The sequence below is a fragment of the Pelobates fuscus genome, chromosome 2, assembly GCF_036172605.1.
Source record: "Pelobates fuscus isolate aPelFus1 chromosome 2, aPelFus1.pri, whole genome shotgun sequence".
Taxonomy (NCBI): Eukaryota; Metazoa; Chordata; class Amphibia; order Anura; family Pelobatidae; genus Pelobates; species Pelobates fuscus.
Window position 1 is genome coordinate 382,563,291 of NC_086318.1, and position 24,806 is coordinate 382,588,096.

At 38.2% G+C, this 24,806-nt stretch overlaps 1 protein-coding gene across 1 annotated transcript in view; it reads right to left on the bottom strand.

Moving 5' to 3' along the window:
* Positions 1 to 24,806, bottom strand: part of SPRED2 (sprouty related EVH1 domain containing 2) — an 88,549-nt gene that overhangs the window by 16,673 nt on the left and 47,070 nt on the right. Inside the window, exons 2-4 of the mRNA XM_063441416.1 lie at positions 18,977 to 19,151; positions 12,230 to 12,398; positions 7,688 to 7,752 (exon numbers count right to left, since the gene is read on the bottom strand). Coding sequence (XP_063297486.1) covers positions 7,688 to 7,752; positions 12,230 to 12,398; positions 18,977 to 19,151 — 409 coding nt within the window. The remainder of the gene's footprint in view (positions 1 to 7,687; positions 7,753 to 12,229; positions 12,399 to 18,976; positions 19,152 to 24,806) is intronic.

Genomic DNA, 24,806 nt, shown 5'->3' on the forward strand with positions numbered 1-24,806 from the left:
CTTCAGACTCTATTGATCGATTCAAGCCAGTTTAGAGACACTTGGATATTGCTTTATTTTAACTTTATTATATTCTTTTTAAAATCATAGTGTCTACAGCTTGGCCATATTTCTCTATGGCACCAAAGCCAACTGATCATATTTATATTATACTTTATTGAGTGGCCTGACCCCATTGTAACCGTTCGTTAGTTTTCCTTTTCATGTTGTCTGACTCCCTGGTTAGAGACTATTTCACATATCTCTACTTGTTTTGGTCCTCGCAAGGAAAAAAAAAAAGTAAGCAAATTTTACAGTGCAATAAAATTATGTATTCTATATACAGTGCAATAATCTGCGTTCAATATTTACTTATTTTTATTTTAGCAATAATACCTAGTTGACCCTAGCATCCTTTCTATACAGTAGTTAAACTCCATACAAAAAATGCGGAAACAAGTTAAATTTGTAGTGAACATTTTTTTTTGTTACCTATTTGTTGAATGAACTGACATACCCCCATAGTACAGGTGCAGAGTGGGAAGATTAGCCGGAAAAAACCCAAAACTATTTAGTAGCAGCCGTGACAGAAAACAGGATGTTTGGGAACGTAGCAAAATTAAACAAAACAGTTACCATAACAAGCTCTAGCTGCCCAAGGGAATTTGGAATCTTGGATGCTAGCTCAAAAACACAAGTATCAGGGTTTTGCACAAAGCCACTCCAATTTACAGAATAGCATGCATTCAATAACCGAATAAACTAAACACTGAAACCGTAAGAACAGATGTGAAGATAGATGTTCTGTTTGTTCATAACAGAAAACAAATAGAAATCACGGATACTGTTCTAAAGGATTCATATTATCTTTTTCGTTTAACTTATTGAGTAATGACCCAATCCGTAATTAAAGGGATACTGTATGCACCAAAACCATTGCTGCTTAAAAGCTGATCCATAAATATGGGGTCTGCTTGCCTAGTGCTCACAATGTATGATTGCTGCCCAAGTATGGATAGTTTATGCATAATGTGGAACCAAAACGTTTGCATTATCGCTGTAGCATCAGACAGATGTACTTTGGGTGTAGAGACAACCCATATCTTTTGTTAAAATATTTGAAAACAGTTTGGCTGAAACCAGAAAGACTGGTTATGGTCTCTAAATTGCCCCTTTGACAGGTAACAGATCTAAAGCAATAGGCCCAAATGGTCACCATTTAGCATAAGGCTACCCTTGCAGAAAGTGTAAGTACTTCTTAAGAAAGAGGAAATAAATTTAAAAAATAGAAATTTAAACAAATGTGATGCAAAAAATAAAAACAAAAAAAACAAGAAGAAAATATAATGAATATGATAATTTGACATAGTAATTTGCATGAGATTTACTTGCTCATGCACAATACAGTTTTTGAATTACTTTTCATATTTACAGATAAAAACCTAGAATTAGAGGACTGTTTGTGGTCCTGCTGAATTAATGAAAGAATAATAAACAAAGTATTCAAACTATAAAAATGCAGAACGGTCTCATAAATGTAGTTAATGTAATAACCCACTAACCTATAATGGGAACTCCCATGTCATCAGATAAAGTTTAAGGCAACAGTGGGAAAAATAAACGAAAGACACTTTGCACTTCATAACACCACTGTAGTATCGGTGCCAAAATTACATCCACTGAAAGATGCAGACTTAAAATGTATTTATTTTTTTATAGGAAACCACTACAGATCGTGTTGAAGAATATAAAATATACCGTCTCCCATACAAACATGCTACACTTTCAATTTGCATTTGCCTAATACCGTTCATGGGAAAATGGAAAATTTATTAGAGGGTCACTCCATCTAAAACCAGTCTTTTAATAAACACTTTTTTAGGTTAGAGTTACCATTACGGTCATGGTCTCCAGCCCCACCTACCTCCCCTCCCCGCATCCAATAGATAACAAATTAATAAAATAAATAACATGCCTTCCAGCATAGAGGCAACGTTCTCCTGACAGCCAAATCTGGTGAGATCAATGCCCCCTGTACCGCCATTGGTCATCTGTTGCCAACATGTTGTGCGAGCCAACTAGAGACATCCAGTATGCACAGGATTAACATAAGCTAGCTCATAACACTTGCGCCAGACCTGCTAATGACACTTTAGTGGAGTTTCACCGGCAGTGGTGCGGTGTTTCATTGTGAAATGTGGCGTACAGACTAAGCACCATGACCACTTCAAATACTTGAAGGGACACCAGCTTGATGTAGATGTCAATAGAAATTGGGACTTTTATAAATGAGCCTTGTTACACCTTGGAAGGCAAAACTGTTTTATTGACAAAAATATGTGAATCTTTTTCTGGCTCTTGGACCGGGGATTAAGGAACGCAATACAGATTATACAATCATACAAACACAGATATTTCATATATCGCTCCATCTACACACATGCACTTATTAAATCTCATTCTGAACTTCAGGTTGCTGTGGTCATTCTTAAGATTGGCAATTGAGAATCAACAAATTACAAATATGAAAGTTAAACTACACTCATTTGTTGTTACAGATTTCACTCTACACGTACCAGAGTAGCAAGCATCTTATAATAGGTTTTTTGTTTATTTTCTGCTGTTTGTTTGAATGCATTTTGCAGTTGTTTGCCAATGTGTAAGTTTTGCCTTTGTCTAATATTTGAGCTATGTTATCAAAGACAGGTGTAACAGTTAAAGGAACACTATAGTCACCTAAATTACTTTAGCTAAATAAAGCAGTTTTAGTGTATAGATCATTCCCCTGCAATTTCACTGCTCAATTCACTGTCATTTAGGAGTTAAATCACTTTGTTTCTGTTTATGCAGCCCTAGCCACACCTCCCTGGCTATGATTGACAGAGCCTGCATGAAAAAAAAACTGGTTTCACTTTCAAACAGATGTAGTTTACCTTAAATAATTGTATCTCAATCTCTAAATTGAACCTTAATCACATACAGAAGGCTCTTGCAGGGTCTAGCAAGCTATTAACATAGCAGGGGATAAGAAAAATCTTAATTAAACAGAACTTGCAATAAAGAAAGCCTAAATAGGGCTCTCTTTACAGGAAGTGTTTATGGAAGGCTGTGCAAGTCACATGCAGGGAGGTGTGACTAGGGTTCATAAACAAAGGGATTTAACTCCTACATGGCAGAGTATTGAGCAGTGAGGCTGCAGGGGCATGTTCCATACACCAAAACGGCTTCATTAAGCTAAAGTTGTTCAGGTGACTATAGTGTCCCTTTAAGCACAGACAGGTGTGATAATATTTTTTTTTTTTTAATTCTTACCAATTGAGATTTTTGTTTTTATTATTGATAATTTTCAAGGTCTAGGGCAGACTATAAAATATTATATATATTATTATATATAGATTTTTATATATACAAAAATGTTTTCCCCCTTACACCCATGCGTGGAGTAAGCAGGATATTATTTATACATATACACTAAACTGTAGTCGTGTATCAAGAAATACAACAATCGTTTTCCCAAATTGGATAGCGCTACGGAATTTGTTGGCACGTTATAAATGCCAGTAATAATAACAGGAAGACACATCTAGTTTAGACTAGGCTTGTGCTCGCCCCCCTCCCCTATCTTATCCCATAAATCAATCTGGCAGGTAGCTGGGAAGCAGCTGTTAACGATGGTTTTTCTGTGGAGCACAGGAAATCACCTTTTAACCCAACCGGTGCTTTGTTTGTCTTTTAGAACAAGGACAAAACGAACAGATGGGAGCAGAATGCCAACTGTTGAAAGAACCTGGCCAGAGGATATTACAGGAAACCTGAAAGCATCCCCTTGTATGTGCGCCCTAACGACTACATCAGTCAAAATGCAAAGAGCCATATTCCTTCACATACAGGACAGAACAATTACAAGAAAGAGGAGACTCCAAGCTGTCACTGCACTGCAGGTTTGTGATCACCTCCTCGATACACTTGTTTTGTTGTGCTATATCTTAGGAAAGGAAGTTCATGACTCGCTGATCAAATAAGAAACATTAATAGCACACACCTCCCATAACTTTTTCTTCTTGACCTTGGTTGATCTCACAGGCAATTAAAGCGGCACTGTCATGCCGAACTTACCTTTCCCCAACCGATTCCTCTTCTCTCCCTCTGTCAAGATCTGTTCTTCATTTCTTCCAGTCTGCTCTAGTTTTCTTTAAAACATAAGACAAAGTAGGGACTACTTTGTCTTACGGAGGTTTCCTACTCCTGACCATCTCTGACCAGCGGAGGAGCAAAGTGTGCTTCATTTCCGGGGGTCAGAGAAATTGTCCCACAATTTTTCCCTTTCCTCCAAGATCTCGCGAGGCTTCCAGTCAGTATTCCCGAACATCCTGTCACTTAGACAGAACGCTGGCGAAACTACCGAATTGCGTCCTAACAGAATGAGAACAGTTTCTCCATTCGTGTTAGGATGAAATTCTGCACTTTGTTCAGATCACAATTTAATTAGAATGAATGAAACTCCGATATGGCTGAAAGACCTAAATTGGATTACTATAAAGATTATTTAGTATTAGTAAATTCTGCCCCCTACTCGCTATACTGCGAGTAGGGGCATGTCTATTAAACAGTGAGCATCAGTGGCTACTCATGGTTATAAAAAAATAATAATAAATAGGTCTTCAGCCTTTTGGAAATAGCTCAGTGATACCGTTGTAATTAGGGAGTTATCTACTAAGCAGCTGCAAGATGCAGCCGCGGCATGAATCGGATCTGAGCTTCATTCATTAGAAAGTTCAGAATTGCTTCCTAACACGAATGGAGAAACTGTTCTCATTCTGTCAGGACAAAACTCGGTAGTTTCACCAGCGTTCTGGCTAAGTGAAAGCACGTTCGGGAATACTGTCAAGAAGCCTTGTAAAATCATGGATTAAAGGTGAGAATTCTGGGGAAATTGCATTGATCACTGGAAAGGAAGCACACTTTGCTCCTCTGCTGGTCAAAGCGTAGGAAACCTCAATAACACAAAGTAGTCCCTACTTTGTCTTAAGTGTTAAAGAAAACTAGAGCAGACAGGAAGAAATGAAAAAAGAGGGAGAGAAGAGGAATCGATTGGGGAAAGGTAAGTTCGGCATGACAGTGCCGCTTTAAGATACATTTTGCAAAAGTTTCCTTTTAGAATTATTTATATTCTATTTTAGACTGCAATGTGATGCTACATGATACTAAACTAGCAAAAGCAGCCATCCACTTAGCTGTGTTTGAGAAGATGGAGTACCTACTAGTGTATTGATGGTTAAACTTGGCACAATTTCCATATAAAACCCTACATTGCTGGGGGAGTGGTGTTGAAGGGGGAAACTTTTCTGTATTGAGATTTATAGCAATAGTAATCACTCAAATTAAAACAGCTGCGTTACCATGACAACCAATAATGCTTCACGTGTAAGCCGACTGCTTAAAATCCAGCTTTAAGAAAACTAGTAAAAAATTAGCAAAGGCTTGTTTCAGCTTTAAATTCTTTCCAGTTAAAGAATCGATCCCCAAATACAAGAATAGATCAGTCTGAGATGCTCATGCAAATAGCTGTGTAACCCATTAAGGAGCATGGCTATGTGCTCTCTGAGATAGATATAGATATAAATATAGATATTTATATTAAGCAGAGTTCTTTATTCCCACAACACATTAATGACATTCTAGCCTCTGGAATTATTAGCTCCGGTTCCCCCTTGCTTTTTGTTGCTTGAAAAGAAGTGATGAAAGTGGGGATGAAATTTAAGAAAGTTATTAAGTCTACCTCTATAAATTGTATTTATCTATACATTTTTAGGGAACAATAAAAACAAAACAAAAAAAACCAACAAAGTTTAAAGAATCGCTTGGTCGACAAACATAATTGGGAATCATCATCTGGGCAGGAACAGTATTTTTTCCACTAGTTAAATCACATGTCTATGTGCATTTCTGGAGGCATATTTGTGACAATTATTAACAGATGAAAATGTAAAAGGGGGGGAGGGGAGAGCAAAGCTAATTGCCAGCTGTCGAGAGAAGTTTACAATTAGCAGTTCAATAATATTCAGTACATTTACCATTACAAACGGCAGTTAACATGTTCGGACTGCTGACACATGTGAGATATCAAGCGGGCAGGATTACTGCTCACGCTCAGGCTGGCTGAGGGAGTTGGGAGTCTGAACACAAATTTATGACTAATTTTGCCTTTCTAGTCTTGCTTTACATCATTTCAGATTTCTACTCCGGAATCCAGAGATTCTGAAAATTACATAACTGCCAAGATGTCAAACAGTTATTGTTTTAGAGAACACATCTTTGAATGACTAAGACGATTTTAGAAAGATCATCATACGGAGGGACCATTGCTGGGTCAGTGCACAGAATTGGGGTCTTCCCTTTTCCAACATAGGTCTGTAAATTGGCCAATACATTGTCTAAACATTAAAAGGACAACTGTCCCTTATCAGGAAATGACATCGTTAAATGAAACACTGAACATTGCCTGTAACTTGTGCTAAACGCTCTTTTTTTTGTTTATCATGTAATGCTTAATTTTGTCCCTTTATTCAATATTAAAGGGAGAGTATATACAGAGTACTTCAGCTTATAGAAGTGGTCTGGACTCTGTTCCCTTAACCGTGCCCCTGGCAGCTGTCAGACAGCCACTAAAGGCACTTCCTGCTTGCTAGGCAACTTTTGGTCACCTGGGCATCTTTTAGCTCTGCATGAGGACATTGAGTCTGTAAAATCTGCATGGGAAAGCTGGCAGCAATGCTTTCCTATGGGGACGGCCCAATGCGCATGCGGCAGTGGGTGCTGGAATTAGTAAGGGGGCTAAAGTGCTAGGAAATGGAAATGACATCCAGGTACTGCCAGAGTACATGCTTCAAACCAGGAGGAAAACAGAAACATGGTTTCACTTCTCCTAACTTTCCGATCTACTGAATGCGAAGCGCAAAAGGATAGTGCTTACAACAACATTTGACAGGGAGCTAAGAAGGAGCTGCCTAGCTATAGATTAAAAAGTTGTTTATTTCTACATTTAAGTTAAATCTTTAGCACATCACAAATACATATTTTGTAAATATAAGGAATATATAAGCTTTAAGAAACACTATACTCACTATTGCAACTTCATCTCATTGAAGTTGTTATAGTGACTACAGCAGCCCACCTCCCAATTCACCCCCCAAATATTTTGCTGGGAAGCATTGCTTCAAGTCGATGACTTCCAGCGTACATGCGCAGTGTTGTTACAGGTTGCTATAAAGAATCACTGCAATGCCAGTGTTGATTGGCGGATCTTAGTGAGCAGTACACATATGCCTATGGTTCTCTATGAGAAGCACTGGTTTGTACCATCATCCTGGAGGCAGGCTAGGAGGAGCCCGCGGCACCAGAGTAGATTCTGCATTGGAGGAAATGCAAGTAAAATTTAGTTTTTTTTCAGCGCACGGGGTTGTTACAGGAAGACTAGCATTAGGAACACTGATTTGTATTCCCAACACTATAATGTCCCTTTCATTTTAAAAATCCTGGAACGTGACTGCTCCCTTTTAAAATGGCAAGCTTAAGCATCACTTAAAAGGTAGACCACAAACTGTTCTCCTTGCACATCTCAATATTTTGTTGCCCCACAATATTCTTCCAACAAAACAGGCGTTCAACCAGTATTAGGCGCCATTGTTTAAAGCATGTTTCTACTTACAGCAAACACGTCATCATCCCCAAGCTCAGCTTCGTTATGTATTGTAGAAGAAGAAGTGGTGGATCCTTAAAAAGAGAAGTAACAATGTGGTTAGATTTGGCTGCAGGGCTTAAAATAAGAGCAATGTCCTAGATATAATCTGAAACATTTCACGGCCAAAATGTATCCTTCACATGCAAACCATGTGGGAAAACCTTGTGCCCTCAGTGCAAGCTTGACAACTTCAGTATGCACTTTATTCTTATATGTACAGATGTGCATGCCTAGTTTGTATAGAACTTTCTTGTATAGCAATGTGTACTCTGATCTACACTTTGGAGCCTGAACGGTTACCTCTAGCGTCAAACACTGTAGTAGATATGGTACATGGGGTACCCAGTTTGCCTTCTTACCTGTTTGGTTCAGAGGCTCCATGCTGATTTGGTGATGTACATCCAGCATCTGCAGAGCTACCAGATACCAATGCCATTCATTGGCTAAAAACGTCACCTGACTGCTCTTAACCAATGAATGATAATTCTATGCAATAAAATTTGCACAGAATTGACATTAGAGAGTCTGGAACTTTGGTTCTGGGCTGGTTGATGACACCCCAAGGATGCGGATGGAGACGTGGCTGAGTGCAGCGTTTCACTGAAAAGCGCTGCACTTACAGACTCCAGGGACCCTGACTAGTTGAAATCACTGAAGTGGTCATGGTGCTTGAATTTACCCTTTAAAGTTTCGTTTCTGACCTCATAACGTTAGTCATTTTTGTTTGTATGTAGAACGTACAAATGCTGATCATGCCATGCGATGCTTCAAGAAACCGGTATCCATAGGCAAACAGCTGTACACAAGTGCATGATCACCAAATGTAAAGCCAAGCCTTTGTTAAAATGCTGCAAAATGGACAGGTCATTCTATTCAGGGATCAATTAAATTATTTTGGAAACTGGCAGTCAGACTGACAAACTGATGCACACGGATTTTCTAAAAATCAGGTAATTATACAAAAATCTGACCATTTTAGTCAAGCCAATAAACTGGAATGATGTGCTGGATTTTGGTTGTAGCAAAACCACAGCTAATACTTGTACCCACAATATGATAAATGCCTTGTGCCACTTGTGTGTGCTGGCTACTCATATTGTTTAATACTTTCAAAGCATTTTTGCTCACTTTCAATTGTTTGGTACCAGTTCAGACTGAAACTCTGGATTGGAAGAACTCTGTTGATTGCCTGACTGCACAGTACCAACTGTAAACGTTTTACTACCCAATAGCCTTGATGCTTTTGTGGCAGAATTTCAGAAAATACATAGTAATGTCATAAGCATTTCAAAACTGCTAAAGTGGCTGTGGTTTAAGACCAACTCCTTGACATTAACTTGCAGGATTATTCACTAAACTGGGAATTGAACAAGGAATACAAAACTATAGTCCAACATAGCAACATTCTCCAATTCACCTCTTTTTTCAGTTTAACAATGCAAGCATAACATTTCAAATTCTCAAGTTAGTAATTAACCTGGTTAGTCTATGGTCTCTTGCTTAATTCCACCCTTTAAAACTGTAATCACACATGGAGACAAGAATATGAAACAGACATTTCTGGTCCATAGTCCAAGCACAGTGTGATGGCACGGGGATAGGATGTCTGTGTACTTTTACACTGGAACTGTATAGTCCCATGGGCTTCCAAAACTTGCAGACATCAAGGCTGTCATTGACCTTAGCAAAGTATAGCATGAGAGTGAAATTGGCCAGCTGCGAATAGAAACTGCCAACCTGCCTAGATTAAACCCTCCAGGCAAGAAGGGCCTTAGAAAGCAAGGTACCATAATCTAATGCAGAAGAAGAGAGACTAATATATCAGAAAATGTAGGGACATGTTTGTGTTAAAGGGACACTATAGTCACCTGAACAACTACAGCTTAATGAGGTTGTTCAGGTGAGAACTAGAGCTCCCTGCAGCCTCTCTCATGTAAACACTGTATTTTATGAGAAAATACAGTGTTTACATTGAAAGCTAGGAACACCTCCAGTCGCAGTCACTCAGAGTGAACCAGAGGGACTTCTGAGTTGATGGAGGCAAAATATGCCTCCATCCACCCACATCTGCTGTGCACAAGCATCCTGTGATTCAGTATCTCCTCCCACTGCATGCAGACACTGAACTTTCCTCATAGAGATTCATTGATTCAAGGGCTCTGTTTAAATCATGCTGGCTCTGTCCCTGATCTGCCTCCTTGTCAGTCTCAGCCAATCCTATGGGGAAGCACTGTGATTGGATCAGGCTATCACATGTCAGCTGATTGCTTGTTTTTCGTGAGTCTAACAGCATGCAGATTTACAGTTTCTGGCTTGAATACAGTAAGATTTTTACTATATTTATGGAGGCATGAGGGGCCCAGGGGGGCTAGATGGTCGTGTTGACACTATAGGGTCAGGAATACATGTAGTTGCACTGGTGACTATAGTGTCCCTTTAATCACAAGCTGCATAGTCTTGAATACCTGTTCAAGCCTTAAGGTGGCAGGATCAACTCCCAGGATGACCAAGTGTGCCTTTCAGCCTTCTGGGACTGATAACATTTTTGTAATTATCTATATCCTGGAATTTACTTGAAAATTTAAGACATCGAAATGTATTCTTGTGGCACAAATATTTGAGGCTACGGACACCAATGCAAGATAAAATATGTAAAGCCATACAAAGCAAAATAAATAAAAACCCACTCCAAAACACACAAATGTCATCTAAATTCTAAATGATTTCCTGAAGACAAAAGTCTGTTTTAATATTTTTAAAAAACCTATAATAAAAAGCATGACAGCAGTAACAATTTGTAAACATTGGTTACTAAGATTTCCCCAACCCTGCATATCCTGTCACAGTCAATGTACATAAATATATTGTAACCCTATCTTTGCTGGGAGTGTTGCCAATGTATTCTTGAACAAATCTTACCTTTCTTTCAGACTAAATGAGGAAGCTTAGAAATGTTATATGATGTACAAAGAGCTTGGACTTTAAAGGGACACTGTAGTCACCTAAACAACTTTGGCTTAATGAAGCAGTTTTAGTGTATAGATCATGCCACCCAGGTTTCACTGCTCAATTCACTGCCTTTTAGGAGTTAAATCATTTTGTTTCTGTTTATGCAGCCCTTGCCACACCTCCCCTGGCTCTGATTGACAAGGCCTGCATGATAAAAAATGGTTTCACTTTCAATCAGTTGTAATTTGCCTCAAACAATGTTATCTCTTGCTCTGTAAATTGAACTTTAATCACATACAAGAGACTCTTGCAGGGTCTAGCAAGCTATTAACATAGTCGATAGGAAAATCTAAATTAAATAGAACTTGCATTAAAGGAAGGATAAACATTAGCTGACTCTTTACAGGAAGTGTTTAGGAAGGCTATGCAAGTCACATGCAGGGAGGTGTGACTAGGGTTCATAAACAAAGTGATTTAACTCAGAAATGGCAGAGAATTGAGCAGTGAGACTGGAGGGGCATGATCTATACACCAAAACGGTTTCATTAAGCTAAAGGTTATTTTGGCGACTATGGAGTACCTTTAACTACCTGCTCCTGTCTTCCTGACATTGTTTGTGTATAAAAGATACAGGGTTTAAAATTTCAAGTTCCATGCTACTAGCCATGACTAAAAAGTTGCTCGCCACTGCAAGCCTGGAGGGTCAGTAGTGCCAGAGTCACCAGAGCAATATTTTCGCTCGCCAATGGCTACAAATATAAATAGAATCATATAGACTGCAATCTCCCATCGGGAAAGCATTGGATTGGCTAAAATCGGCAAGTGCGGGGCCAATCAGCACCTCCTCAGAGATGCATTGAATCAACGCATCTCTGAGGAGAATTCAGAGTCCCCATGCAGCGTGTGGGGATGCTGAACAGCAGAGCTGCTTACTGTGCAGCCCTGAGCCAGGAAACCCCTCTAGTGGCCATCTAAGGAATGGCCACTTGGAGGTGTCCCTAGGGGCAATGTAAACACTGCGTTTTCTCTGAAAAGGCAGTGTGTACATGAAAATGCCTGAAGGGAGCGATTATACTAACCAGAACAACTACATTAAGCTGTAGTTGTTCTGGTGACTATAGTGTCCCTTTAACAGAAATATGGAATATTTGGGGCCTTTATAAATGCTAGGCAAAAATAAAAAAAATACTTGAAAAAAAAAAAAAAAACTAACAAAACCAAGGTAACAAAGAAAAAGCAAATATAATTACACCAACGGTCGTGTTAAGGAAATTGTTAGTACAAATTATTACCAAGTCAAAATAGAAAGTAGATCTAAAATATATTACTGATGCCTTTCTAAATGAAGACTATTTACAGGCCCTTTCTTGATTAACAGACAAACCCAGCACAAAATTAGAAGAGTCAGCTCATGCTCGCCTGCCAACATTCCTCAAGCTTTAAAGATTTCTGGTGTCACCAGTTTTTTTTAAAAAAAAGGAGCTGCGGAATGTGACAGATCAAGCAAGTTCCACACCCAAAGCAAAGAATAGACAGAATTCGGGACTTAAGTTTCATTACCTTCCGTGAGGTCTTCGATGGCTTTACGGACTCCTCTGTCAAAGGCTCGTGCATCAGCAGGGCTCTGAAAGGTAAGGCCAAACCTTCTGTCGTCAACCAACCAGTGATGAAATGTTGGAGTCGCTTTCCAGTAAATCAAGTCCTTCCTTAAGTAGCATTCCAAGACCACCTACAACATTAAACACAAAAAGCTTAAATAGAAAAATGTAACAAATCTGTCGCGTTAAAAGCATGCCAGTTATATTTTTCATTATTTTTTGAATATTAAAGTAGGGAAAAAAAAAAAAAAAAAAAAACCATCACAAAAACAAAATATATTCCTCTGAAGTTATTGAATAACACATTTTTGCACCTACAATCATTAGAAACACTACAACATATAGCTTGCCCCACACTCTGCCACTCTGCATGGAGACGCTGAACAATCCCCATAGAGAGGCACTGATCAATGCATATCTATAAGGAGAGGAAGATTGGCGCAATTCTGCGATTTTCCGCACATTAATGATATCAGCCAGGAGCAGTAGCACAAAGACTGTAAATCTCATTTTATAACCCTTGCTGGCAACTGATAATCTAAATGGCGAGGAGAACACTATAGCCTTCGGAACACAAGCGTTATAGTGTTACTTTAAAATGCTTTGAGCAGTAAGCATCTTAACTTTTTTCCTGGGATCACTAATCTCAAGATAATATTGTTAAAAGTTTCATAACTACTAAAGGATACTAAATTTCCATTCACTGCTCAAATTTGTCTTGCATTCCGCTCTGACATACAGGCATGTATCGTACAACTGTTTGTATGAATCAAAACAAGGTGCCAGAATGGAAGTTTCAAATTTAGCATCTATACTGAACCCTGACCAAAATTCTTACCTATAAAGGTCCTGTCTCTTCTGTGTGCTATCATTTGATTAAGGATATATTTATATTCTAGGAAAGGAACTCTATAAAATGGACCTGCCCCACTACAGTAGCCAGTGTTATTGAAAAGAAACATCATGGACAAAAAAACACCTCTGCAAACACAAAAACGTTCAAAACATTTACATAAGGTGGGACAGGCATGAGCTACCGCAGAATTTGCAAGAAACAGAAAAACACAAAGACACACAAAAAAAAACAGTTCCCTTCTCAACCAAGCAGAATGCAGTAGATATCTACTGAATCTCAACAAACAAAACAAGTGAGAAAAAACAAAATACCGACAATGATCAACAGAGATTGCATTATTAGCTTACTATACAAACCAATCCCGGTTTTATTTCAATGGAGATACAAAACCTGGAGTGTTGGTGGGTATCAAGGATTGGTTTTTGATTCACTGATATAGACTATACCGAGAAAAAGCAAGATTCCGTTTAAGTTGAAGGGACACTCCACTGTCCAAATAAAGAAAAAAAAAAATACTATCGAGTAGATACACCCACAATTAAAACATGCATGCATTTAATTATGCATTTTTCATGAGGGAATATCTAAAAACAACTCGCAAAAGTCCCAGATCTCGTTTCAGTCTTTTGAATCACTCCCATTTTACCCCAGCCCAGACTTTCTATTGCTGTCCAATCACAGACTTCCCAATGCAGTTCAATGAGAAGTCTTTGCAAGGCAGGTGCTCTGGGCAATTGCTGCCTTTTGAGTTTAGCTCCACTTGGATCGGTTGTGTGATCGACTGTCAGGGGTGTAACAAGGTTAATTTTGAAAAGTGTCAGTTTCTTTTGAAGCCTGCATTTTTTTTGTAACTACCCACCTCTCCACAGAAGGTTAAAGGAAATTGTGTTGCCATAGAGACCAACATTTATACAAAAATACATTTTAAAAGGCTACTTAAAATCGCCTCTCTCAGCAAACAAACACGGGATTTAATTCCACCATGTGGCCCATATCGTGTTGAGCTCACCACAACTTCACAGTACCCCCAATATCAGGGAGTGCTAGACTAACGAACGTGGGAGACAAATTAAATAGTGCTAGTACGAAAGTGTATTTAATGAATCTGTTGTAAGACCATTGTTAACACTCTTCCCACAAAGTACTTCAGCACGCCAATTTGCTTTAATGGTCTGGGGTGTCCCTTTAAATTGCTTGCAGAATATAATTAAAAAAAAAAAAAATTTAAAAAAAAAAAAAAAAAAATCAGGTGGCGGTTCTGCAAGGTAATGCTTCAACCTACTAAGTTCAATTAGCAGTCCCCATTCCCTTAGAATGCACTTTTAGATATTTGCAATATTGGATGGTAAAGAGTTTACAGTTCAGTGGTGGTCAATCTTTTTTGTAATATAGTCTAATTAGGTTGAATAATGCTCCAAAGCCTAGGTTTTCTGTGAATTCCGCACTTGTACACTGTCTTGAGAACACCTAAAAAGGTATAAAATGCTTAAATTAATGATCAATGAAAGATTTTGTTAAATTCTTGGTTACAGAGGTTTTCTAAAGGTCCCAGTCATACTTTTTTGAATGGTCTTATGAGAACAGGATCAGTTCAAGTCATGTTTCACATAAATCCTAGGACATAAGGACAAGTCTTTTACCAAGCAGTATGTGCAGGCCTTTATAATCATGTTCAAGAAGACAGAATTTTTCAGTTTCACCTACTGGAAAAGCAATTAATCTACCAACTTAAAAAAAAGAAAAAGAAAAAAAAGGTAGCAATAGCTTACTTCTGCATCCGATCTTACTGTGCATGCTCAATATTGGACTAATTTGTTCAATATAGCCTAGAAAACTGTGCAGGACAGGATCTTCTATCAAGGTTGACCAAAATCTACACTATACTTTTATTCCTAAACAACCCGAGGTGGTGCCCAAACATTTGTCAAAAAACGGATAAAAGTAGAAGCGATAGTAGTTAAAAACCCATTCTATTCACTGTATGCATAAGAAAAAAAAAACATGTTAAAATATAGGCAAATGCAACAAGTAATTGGTATTGCAGTGTACAACAGCACAATATTGTAGCGGATTGGTGTAAAAAAAAATGTAAACGCTACAAATTCAAACCGCTATGGTTATTGTACTTACTGTAACTTTAAAATTGTAAAATAATAAAAAAAAACAAGCATCTTATGGAGCATTCAAAACTTCTTTTAAGACTGCACCTACATATTATACACTACCAGTCTAAGGTTTTAGAACATCTACACGGCAACCAGTTTGGGATTTTAAGAAAGTTTAACCCGTTAAGGACACATGACATGTCCTGATTCCCTTTTATTCCAGAAGTTTGGTCCTTAAGGGGTTAAGTCCAGTGTCCCAACTTTTGTAGACTACAAACCATCTATCTGCATAAAAGCAGTCAAAACCAAAACCACACAATGCACAGCTTAATAAATACAGCCCACTTGTGAAACTCCAAACTTTGATTTAAGAGCAAAGAAATTACAAATGGTCACTATGGTGTTCTGTTCACAATGCAGATTTATATTCTTAACCCTATAAAATACTGTTAAAACAGCAATGTAATTTCCAGTTATGTAAAAAAAAAAAAAAAGTACACTTAACTTCTCACAACAGATAACAATGGAGCGCAAAGCACTTAAAGGACCACTATAGTGCCAGGAAACCAAACTTGTTTTCCTGGCACTATAGTGCCCTGAGGGTGCCCCCCACCCTCAGGGTCCCACTCCCGAGGCGCTGAAGGGGAGGAAGGGGTTAATCCCTTACCTTTTCTCCAGCGCCGGGCTCCCTCGGCGCTGGGACTCTCCTCCCTCTTCTGACGTCACCGGCTGAATGCGCATGCATTTAGCCAGTCTCATAGGAAAGCATTCTCAATGCTTTCCTATGGACGCTGGCATCTTATCACTGTGAAAATCACAGTGAGAAGCGCGGAAGCGCCTCTAGCGGCTGTCAATGAGACAGCCACTAGAGGCTGGATTAACCCTAAAGAAACAGTTTCTCTGAAACTGCTATGTTTACAGCAAAAAGGGTTAAACCTAGATGGACCTGGCACCCAGACCACTTCATTAAGCTGAAGTGGTCTGGGTGCCTATAGTGGTCCTTTAACTGGTAAAATACATCAAGCACAGCACTAAAAATGAGGCAGTGTCACAAACCCTCTACTAAATCTGTTCAAAATATACTACTATTTGCAAAAACACTAAAAGAGGACATTTTTTTTAAAATGTGCAGGCTATGCTCTACTGCTTCTCCAGTTAAAGAGAACTACAACTGGGTCCTTGGTATAAATTTTTTTAACCGCTTGCACAAGAACCGAAAATTCGCACTTCCTTTGATGTAAAAAGGCCTCCAACTCTACACTGCAATTTTACTCTCACCACTTCAATAAAATCAGACTTGGATCTGAGTAGGAGTAAGATTTTCACTATAATAATGAGCACATGCAATCCGTAACGCGATTAATATATTCAAATGCTAAAGTCAGTGCAAAGAAAAAAAGAACTCTCTGCTAGTAGGACATAACCACCATAACACAAGATAAACGATTCCCAGTGAACTCTAGACTTTGCCAGAAAAACTGCACCTCTCCTAAAACAATGGTAAGGCACTTGATTGAACAGTCTTGCAGGCCTATTCACACAGGAACAACATTTTCACAGAGTGACTTTATGCTTCCCATATATAGTATAGAACCATGGTGTGTACAAGTTAAATTCCTATCAATCAAAAGGTTAATCCTTTTGTGAACGGAAAGCAGATTGTTTGTATGACTAAACCAACCCAGCTCTTAATTAGTGAGAAGTTTGACAGTGTACCACGTCTGAGCAACAAAAACAATTCATTGTACGGTGGCTGTTGCCTAGTCTCAAAAGCATATAATTTGTCTAAATCCACAATGTTCAAACCACAGTCCGGAGAAACAAAATCAGCGCACCGACTTATTGTACAACGCGCCCGCATCTACAAACATAACCCTCTATCAGATCGACATGTGATAACTCTTCTTTCTGCTTTCTGATTAAAGGGCAACTTAAGTCACCCAGTCCATTTTATCGCAATGAAATGGACCTTTCGTTTTAACCCTGCGATGGAAAATATTGCAGTTTCCTCAAAACCGCAATGTTTACAATACAGGGGTGTCATGCCAAAGCATGAGTTGCATTTGATATATGTTAGGAGTTGCTTTTGTAAACATTGGGATAACATTTATTGTAGGCTTTGATCTTACACCAGGCCTAAGCCATAAAACTACTAGATGACTATCACCAGAGCTGGACATAGGGCATTGTGAAAGATATTGGTGCGTATGCTCTGACTTTGGGGTCTTCAGAGGACAACGTAACTTAAGAAAATATGGAGTGGACAATAAACTGCCAGGCCAAACCCCTCTGATCCACCCAGGAGTCTGCCAAATTAGAAACAACTAGTTTTAAGGTATATGTTGAGGACGTTGGACTATCCAGGGATAGTATTTTTGTACCCAGCACTGTGAATCCTTTTTGTCAGATTAAATGTTTACTTATCAGCTTGTGTCTTTGTTCTCTATGAGCTCACTCTCCTGAGGAAAGCTCAGGTAAACACGTTACCAAAAGGGTTAATTATATATGTCTGATCACGAAAGTAAGGTTATGATACTATAATTCTACTGTGTGTGGGGTAACCTAAGGCGCCCGGATATAAAGTCTTGGTGGTGGCAGTAAATTGTGTACTAGGGTGTTCGTGTAGAAGGGATTGCAGGGGTTAATTTAATGGTTGCTGGGACTAGCAACAGGAAACCAGGGGTCTGGTGTCATTAACCCTTTCACTTCCACACCCTCCCAACTGTCTCGGCTAGGCCAATAGCCCATGTTTGTGATAAGGGATAAACACAGCTCCAGTGGCTGTCTTCCAGATAGTCACTAGAGGCACTTGCTCTACAACAACAGAGTAAAACTAAATCATGTGAACAAATGCAGCTCATAGGAAAGTATTTAAAGGAATACTATACGGCCAGGAACACAAACATGTATTCCTAACCCTATAATTTTTAACCCACCATTAAAGTGGTTCCCCCACCCCTTATAAAAGTTTAAAATTCACCTTATTGCCGGCGCTGGCTCCGCTCCCTTTGTGACATCAAAATGCCATTTTGGCCAATCAGGACCTTCTCATGGAGGTGCACTGAATCAATGCACCTCTACGAGGAAAATTCAGCGTCCCCATGGAGTGCGTGGGGACGCTGAATGTCAGGGCTGCTTTTTCAGCAGCACTGACCCAGGAAGCACCTCCAGTGGCCATCTAAGGAGTGGCCACTTGGAGGTGTCCCTAGAGGCAATGTAAACACTGCCTTTTCTCTGAAGAGGCAGTGTTTGCATGAAAAAAGCCTGAAGGGAATTATTATACTCACCAGAACAACTACATTAAGCTGTAGTTGTTCTGGTGACTATAGTGTCCCTTTAAAATTAATGCTTTCCTATGAGAAGTATTTGGGTGCACTGCTCACCGTGCATACACGTCAATTCTCAATGCTCTTCTATGAGGAGAACTGGAGTGGAGCGTCAGATTGAGAGTGATGTATCCCGGATTATGTCATGGGAGACAGATGCCTGACAGCACAGAGGGAGTTTAGGTTGGGGAGTAAAAAGCAAAGCATTTTTAAAATTCTGTTTACTGCAATTTGTGGGGGGGGTCAGGGGAGGTGGTAGTGATCCCCAACAAATCTATACAGTTTTTTATTTCTAACACTTTCCTTATATTATTGTTATTATTATTATTTTTATATAGCGCCAACAAATTCAGTAGCGCTTTAATATAATCAGTGTGTGGCTGGAGACTGAAAGACAGTTTTAATTTTACAATTCGAATTACCAGTTTGTCATTGAGCCGTTCCCCGTGAATTAGAAAGTCACTTCTTCCACTGCCTTCTGGGTAAACCTTTGAGACACCAACACGACTGAGTCCACCTCCTTCATGAGGTATCCACCCTCCGCTGGAGTCATCTCTGGTCATTACTACCGCCTTCACTCTCACTATGTAGCTGTCACTATAACAAAAACAAAAAAAAAACGAACAACATGTTAAAGTTGATATATATATTTTTTTTTTTTAAAGCAGAGTACAAGGAAAGACTAGTTACCAATCACCCAAGAATTTTTTTTTTGAAAAATAAAAAAAAGGAGTAGGCTGGGCTTTGCAGCATACTGCATAAAGCTGATCAGTTTTAAGATACTACATTCTTAGATTCTTTTGGATTTTGAAGTGAACTAGTCGAGCGAAATATCAGAACCTGGTGTGCATGTCTTATGCAAATATTACATGGTACGCTTAGAATTTAAAATCTCACACCCACTGTGCAAATAAAAAAAAAAAAATCATAGTTAAAGTAGGTGATTAGAAACTTGTTCCAAGGTCAATTCAGTGTAGGTGTATCATAAAGAAAACACAGAAATGAATGACATAGTGTGTTATCTGAAATTAAACCTGTACACGCTACAAATTCTGTACAAGCAGATCTCACCGCTCAATGTCTTTTGGAAAACCATGACAAAGTCCACCAGCATAGGATATAAACATTACAATAAAATTGGAACAAAACCCCTTAACAAAAAAACAAAAAAATTCAATATGAAGGCAGCTGTGAGCAAGGAGCACTTTATTGCTCCTATTGAAAACTTTATTACGTGTAAGCTGCTATATTGATTTGAATGACTCTTCTACTGATCCCCCCCTTAATTGTTTACTACTTTGACAATGCATTTAAATATTGTCATAGTGGAGAATTCATGTTAGTCATCGGTTAAAGAAAAAAACATTTAAATCTTTAACCTAGAAAGTAAATTTGCTTTATATTCAAAATAATATCTGGAACAGTAAAAAAAAAAGTCAGATATAACCAAAACCACAGCTTCGAAGTAGCATTTGCACCACAATATAAATAAATAAATTACAAAAAAAATTTATTTCCTGCTCTTTTACCAGGTATCTGGACAGATTTATTTTCTTTGTATGTAGCACGAACGACAGCCAGTGACCGGAAATTAAGGATTATAAAAACCAAAAGGGATTTTGTGAAAACAGCTGCTGAACAATACTGTCTAAAAAGCATGCTTCTGAAAACCATGTCGCTATGCCTGCCAGCATTAAAAAAAAAAAAGCTGCCCCAAACACGCAGTCTTTACGAATGGATGCATTTCGGTTTGCAACATGTCACAACCTCACGTGGAAGTAAAAAAAAAAATGCAACACATCGATTCCGCTGACTCGCTACAAAAACACACAGACTTCCATCGAGGCGCTAGTTCAAAACCTTTGCTTATATATTTTGCATACGCATGTTCTGAAATAACAAACGGAAGCGATTGGATATTCAGGCTTAGTATACAAACAAAATAATGAGGGTTAAAACTACCAACTCTTCGGAACAGAGTGAGAAATTATACCTTGTGTGCAAATATTCACAAGATCATTGAGAATAATACACATGCCATGAGAACTTTTTTGCCTGCCGAAAGATTCCACAGTTTGTGCCCATCTTAATAAACCTGTTGGTAGGTTAAGCGTTTAACAAAGAATTTCAGGCAGTCCTCTGAACAAGGAATAAATGGTGAGCAGCAAGGTAACCCAAATCCTATACCGAACGCACAAATAGAAATGGTTTCAAAACATTCCACATAAAACAAGCAGGGTTAAAATGCTAATACTATTTAACACGTGTGGCTTGTTATTCTCCATCAAGAACACTACATATGTGAATGGTGGACAGTCAAAGAATTCTGCATTGAGGAATATCTTTATATGGAAATACTTACTAGGAGGCCCCAAGTACAATCTCACTCAAAAAAAGAACGTACCAACAAAGTTGTGGTGGGGAAAAAAAGTGTGGATGAAAACCCCTTCTACCTGAAGTAAGTGGATAGTTAATACATTGCTAAACACCAATACACGCACCAGTCAAGCAATGTATAAAGTGGAATTGAGGCAAAAATTGTGAGCTCATTTGCATACACCTACCCAGAATCCCTTGCAGTAGTGAGAGCACTGTTAAAGTGAGATTTCTGTGGGGAAAGCAAGTCTTATGGCTTGACTGGCGTGTGTTTAGCAATGTATTAAAGATAAAAAAAAAAAAAACGCTTATAAAACTTTGCCGCAGTTTGTTGACACCAGTAAGAATCTCTAACTATAACATATGAAAAAGAGGTTTTGTTTTTTATCAAACAGTAATAACTGACCAAATATTTATCCCAGAGTTCCCAGCTTGATATGCAAATGAGCACAGACTGGAATTGTGTTTTAGCAATAGACTGCAGTTTTGACCTTGTGAGTCTCCTCAGCATGGCGCCGGTCCTACTAATGCAAGGTCACAACTGCTGTCCATGGCTGGTTTCTGGTCACTGGTTCTTTTGGATCACAAATCATGTTATGGTTAACAAAATCTGTGTTCAAAACAGTTCCCATTGCTACGGGTAGCTGCAGAAATGCCTGCACTCTGCACTCATTTGCATATCAAGCTGGGAATTCTGGGATAGTTGTGGAAACAGGATTTCTCGAGTTTCTGTTACCAAGAAGGACTTTCCAAAATTCAACTTGAGATATGCAGATGATGCACAACAATTTTTGTTTTTTCTAATTTCACTATGGAGAGTTGTACTGGCCTCACCACAGTTTTCATGGTTCCTAGCTATATTGATTTATCACATATATAAGAATAAATCGATATCCTAACGTTGGGTCTACACCATGCTAGCAAAATGAACAACTAGCAAATATATGAAACTAGAAGGACCACTAAATATCCAGACCACTTTATCGTACAAGCCTAACTATTGGCTAGGGCACTAAAGCGTTGGGGCTATAAGGTTTCTTTTACACTATAGGCACCCACCTCAAGGAAGTGGTCTTGGTGCCATGTTCCTGTCATTCTAACCCTGCAATCTAAAATATCGCGGTTTTGCAAGTACAAAAATATTTGCATTGATTGGTTTAAATGCCTCTATTGCCTGTCACACAGTTTTATAATATGTAATATAATGAACAATTCCCTTCTCTAACCTACTCTTCAAGGAATGTAGAGCAATACCAATTCACTGATGTTCTGAATATGACCCCCTCGCCGCCCCAATTATTTCCTTCAATATTATGTGTGTTATTTTTTTAGTTTTTTTTCAGTGTATGATATGACAGACACAGAGGCTGGCCATACAATACCTTAAAAAAATATATAAAAAAAAATAAAAAAAATATATATATATATATATATATATATATATATACACACACACACACACATATATATACACACACACACACACACAAACATATACACACACACATATATATATACACACAATATCATTGCTAATAAACCCCTGCCATTAGGTAGTCGTAAACAAAGATATTCCCTAAATGCTCTACAGTATCAAAAATGTGTGATTTTTTGACAGTATCCGTGCACTTCCTGTCACAAAACTTTCATTTATTCTATAAAAACAACAACATATTTTAAGTCTTTCAGGTGGAACTTTCACAGCTGTGCCTACTGAAAAAAGAAACATTAAATCTGGATGAATGAGGAAATACGGTTTATCAACCATTTTGAAAGAAAGCAAACAAGAAAAAAAACACAACATTGAGAAAAAAACAAAAAAACACAAAACAAAATGCATAATTTCAATCAATGAACTTGAAACTCACTTTCAATTCTAGAGACATGTGTCAAAAGTGAAATTCAAGTCAACAAATTAAAACTATATAATCCACAAAAAAAACCTGCCACATCAAAAGGCACTACGAAACAATTATCACACAAAAGTCTGTGTGGGAAAGAAAAAAATGCAGTATAATTAACTCAAATGGAAAGTGAACAGCTATTTGAAGATTTTCACATTTAAACGTATCTAAAAACATGGCCTTAAAGCTGTGGATCGTAACACCAGGGGTGAACTGAAAGTCACTAGCACCCGCGTATGGAACTTTTCAGAGATACACATGGCTGTAGCGATGTAACCAAGTCACGCTTTCTTTTAAGCATCCTGTTCCCCCACCCCTTATGTTTGTTCCTTTTACATACCTTTTTATTGTTAAGAGTGAGGGTATCACAAGAAACACACTGCAATCTATGGGAACGTGACCAATATTAATGATTATTGACCATAACACCACAGATATTAAACATACGTCCTGTTACCAAAATTGTAAACCAACCTAAACAGTGCACCTGTGTACAATGTGCACACGAGGGCCTGTATTCTGTATATGTACGTGTTTGCATAATGTATGTAAGGAAATTCATGGGAAGTTGACGGGTGGGTAGTTGAATTTGCATGCATCCGTGGATAATTATAGATTGTTGGGTGTGGGGAGTCATAACTTCGTGAGTTGGCAAGTATGGTGACTAGAGGTAAGTAAACAGGTAGGTGGATGACAGCTAATGTGAATGTGATTAGTTTAGTGTATGTGCCAGTGCAAGTGGCTGAGTGATAGTATATTATACAGGGCAGGTGAAGCCAACAAACTGTTTCCTATCCCAGGTATAGAACAATATTTCCAAAACAATGAAACCTATAGGGGACCTAGTCTAAAATCATCCTTGAGAAGTTACGAAAAGGATAGCCCCTCCGCCCCCCCACCAACAGGTTTCTTCTTTAGTGTCTGAAGGCAATCATGTAAACAGAAAAATGTCAATAACATTAAAAAGTAGATAAGTAGTTTAAAGTCAAATACAACAAAAATAATATGAAATAAAAAGGTATATCCTGCAAAAGATGTAATGTTATATACCTGCTGGAATGGGAATTTCAATATATAGGTCGCACAATAAGAAAGCTCCACTTATAGCTGATCAACATATTAGGAATATAATTGAGAGGGGGGAACAATGTATTAAAAATTGGCCAAGTACAGATGAAATGGGCATACAAACTGAGTACCCTATATATCAAAAGGGCCTCGAAGATTTTGATCTTTTTAACAAGATACATTTTTTTTTCCAGTAGTATATCAATAAATAAATTTGACAGAATAGCAAGGACTCTAAATCAATTTCCCTGGAAGAGTAATTCATTTAAAAAAAAATGTAAATTTAATTTCTAACAATTTTCAAATTTGTTCTTTCATGAGATTTACCGATTTAAAAGGAAGGTTATAAGATAAAAGGAGTTTTAGGGAGATTACGTAAGTTCAGATCCTTAAGGGGATAAGTTTAGAAAGAAGGGTTTAGGATCTGTGTACTTTTAAATTGATATGGAGTCGTTCCCTCCCTAATATTTATCCTTTTATGTTGCACTGTAGATGGCTATACATGAGTTTTATTTAAAACATTGTGCAATAAAAACAAAACAAAAAAACACCTTTTTTTTGGAGAGAGGAGAGATAATACAATGTGAAACAAAAATCTGCACCCCAGTCAAGCCATAAGACTTGCTTTTCCCACAGAAAATCACAAATCTGCAGTGATGTTACTACCGCAAAGGATTCTGGTGGGCATATGCAAATTAGTTTAATAAAGAATAACATTTTTGCCTAATTTTAAACATGGATTCCTTTGAGTCTGTTTGCTGTATACAACAGCATTGAAACACAATTTAGGAAAAGTTGTAAAGCCAGTGAACCACACATGGACAGCTGTTTCATTGTTAATGCAAATCATCAGCATGAGGCTGGTTACTGGTTTGCTTATTGAGGCTTGGCAGTGTTTGGGAAG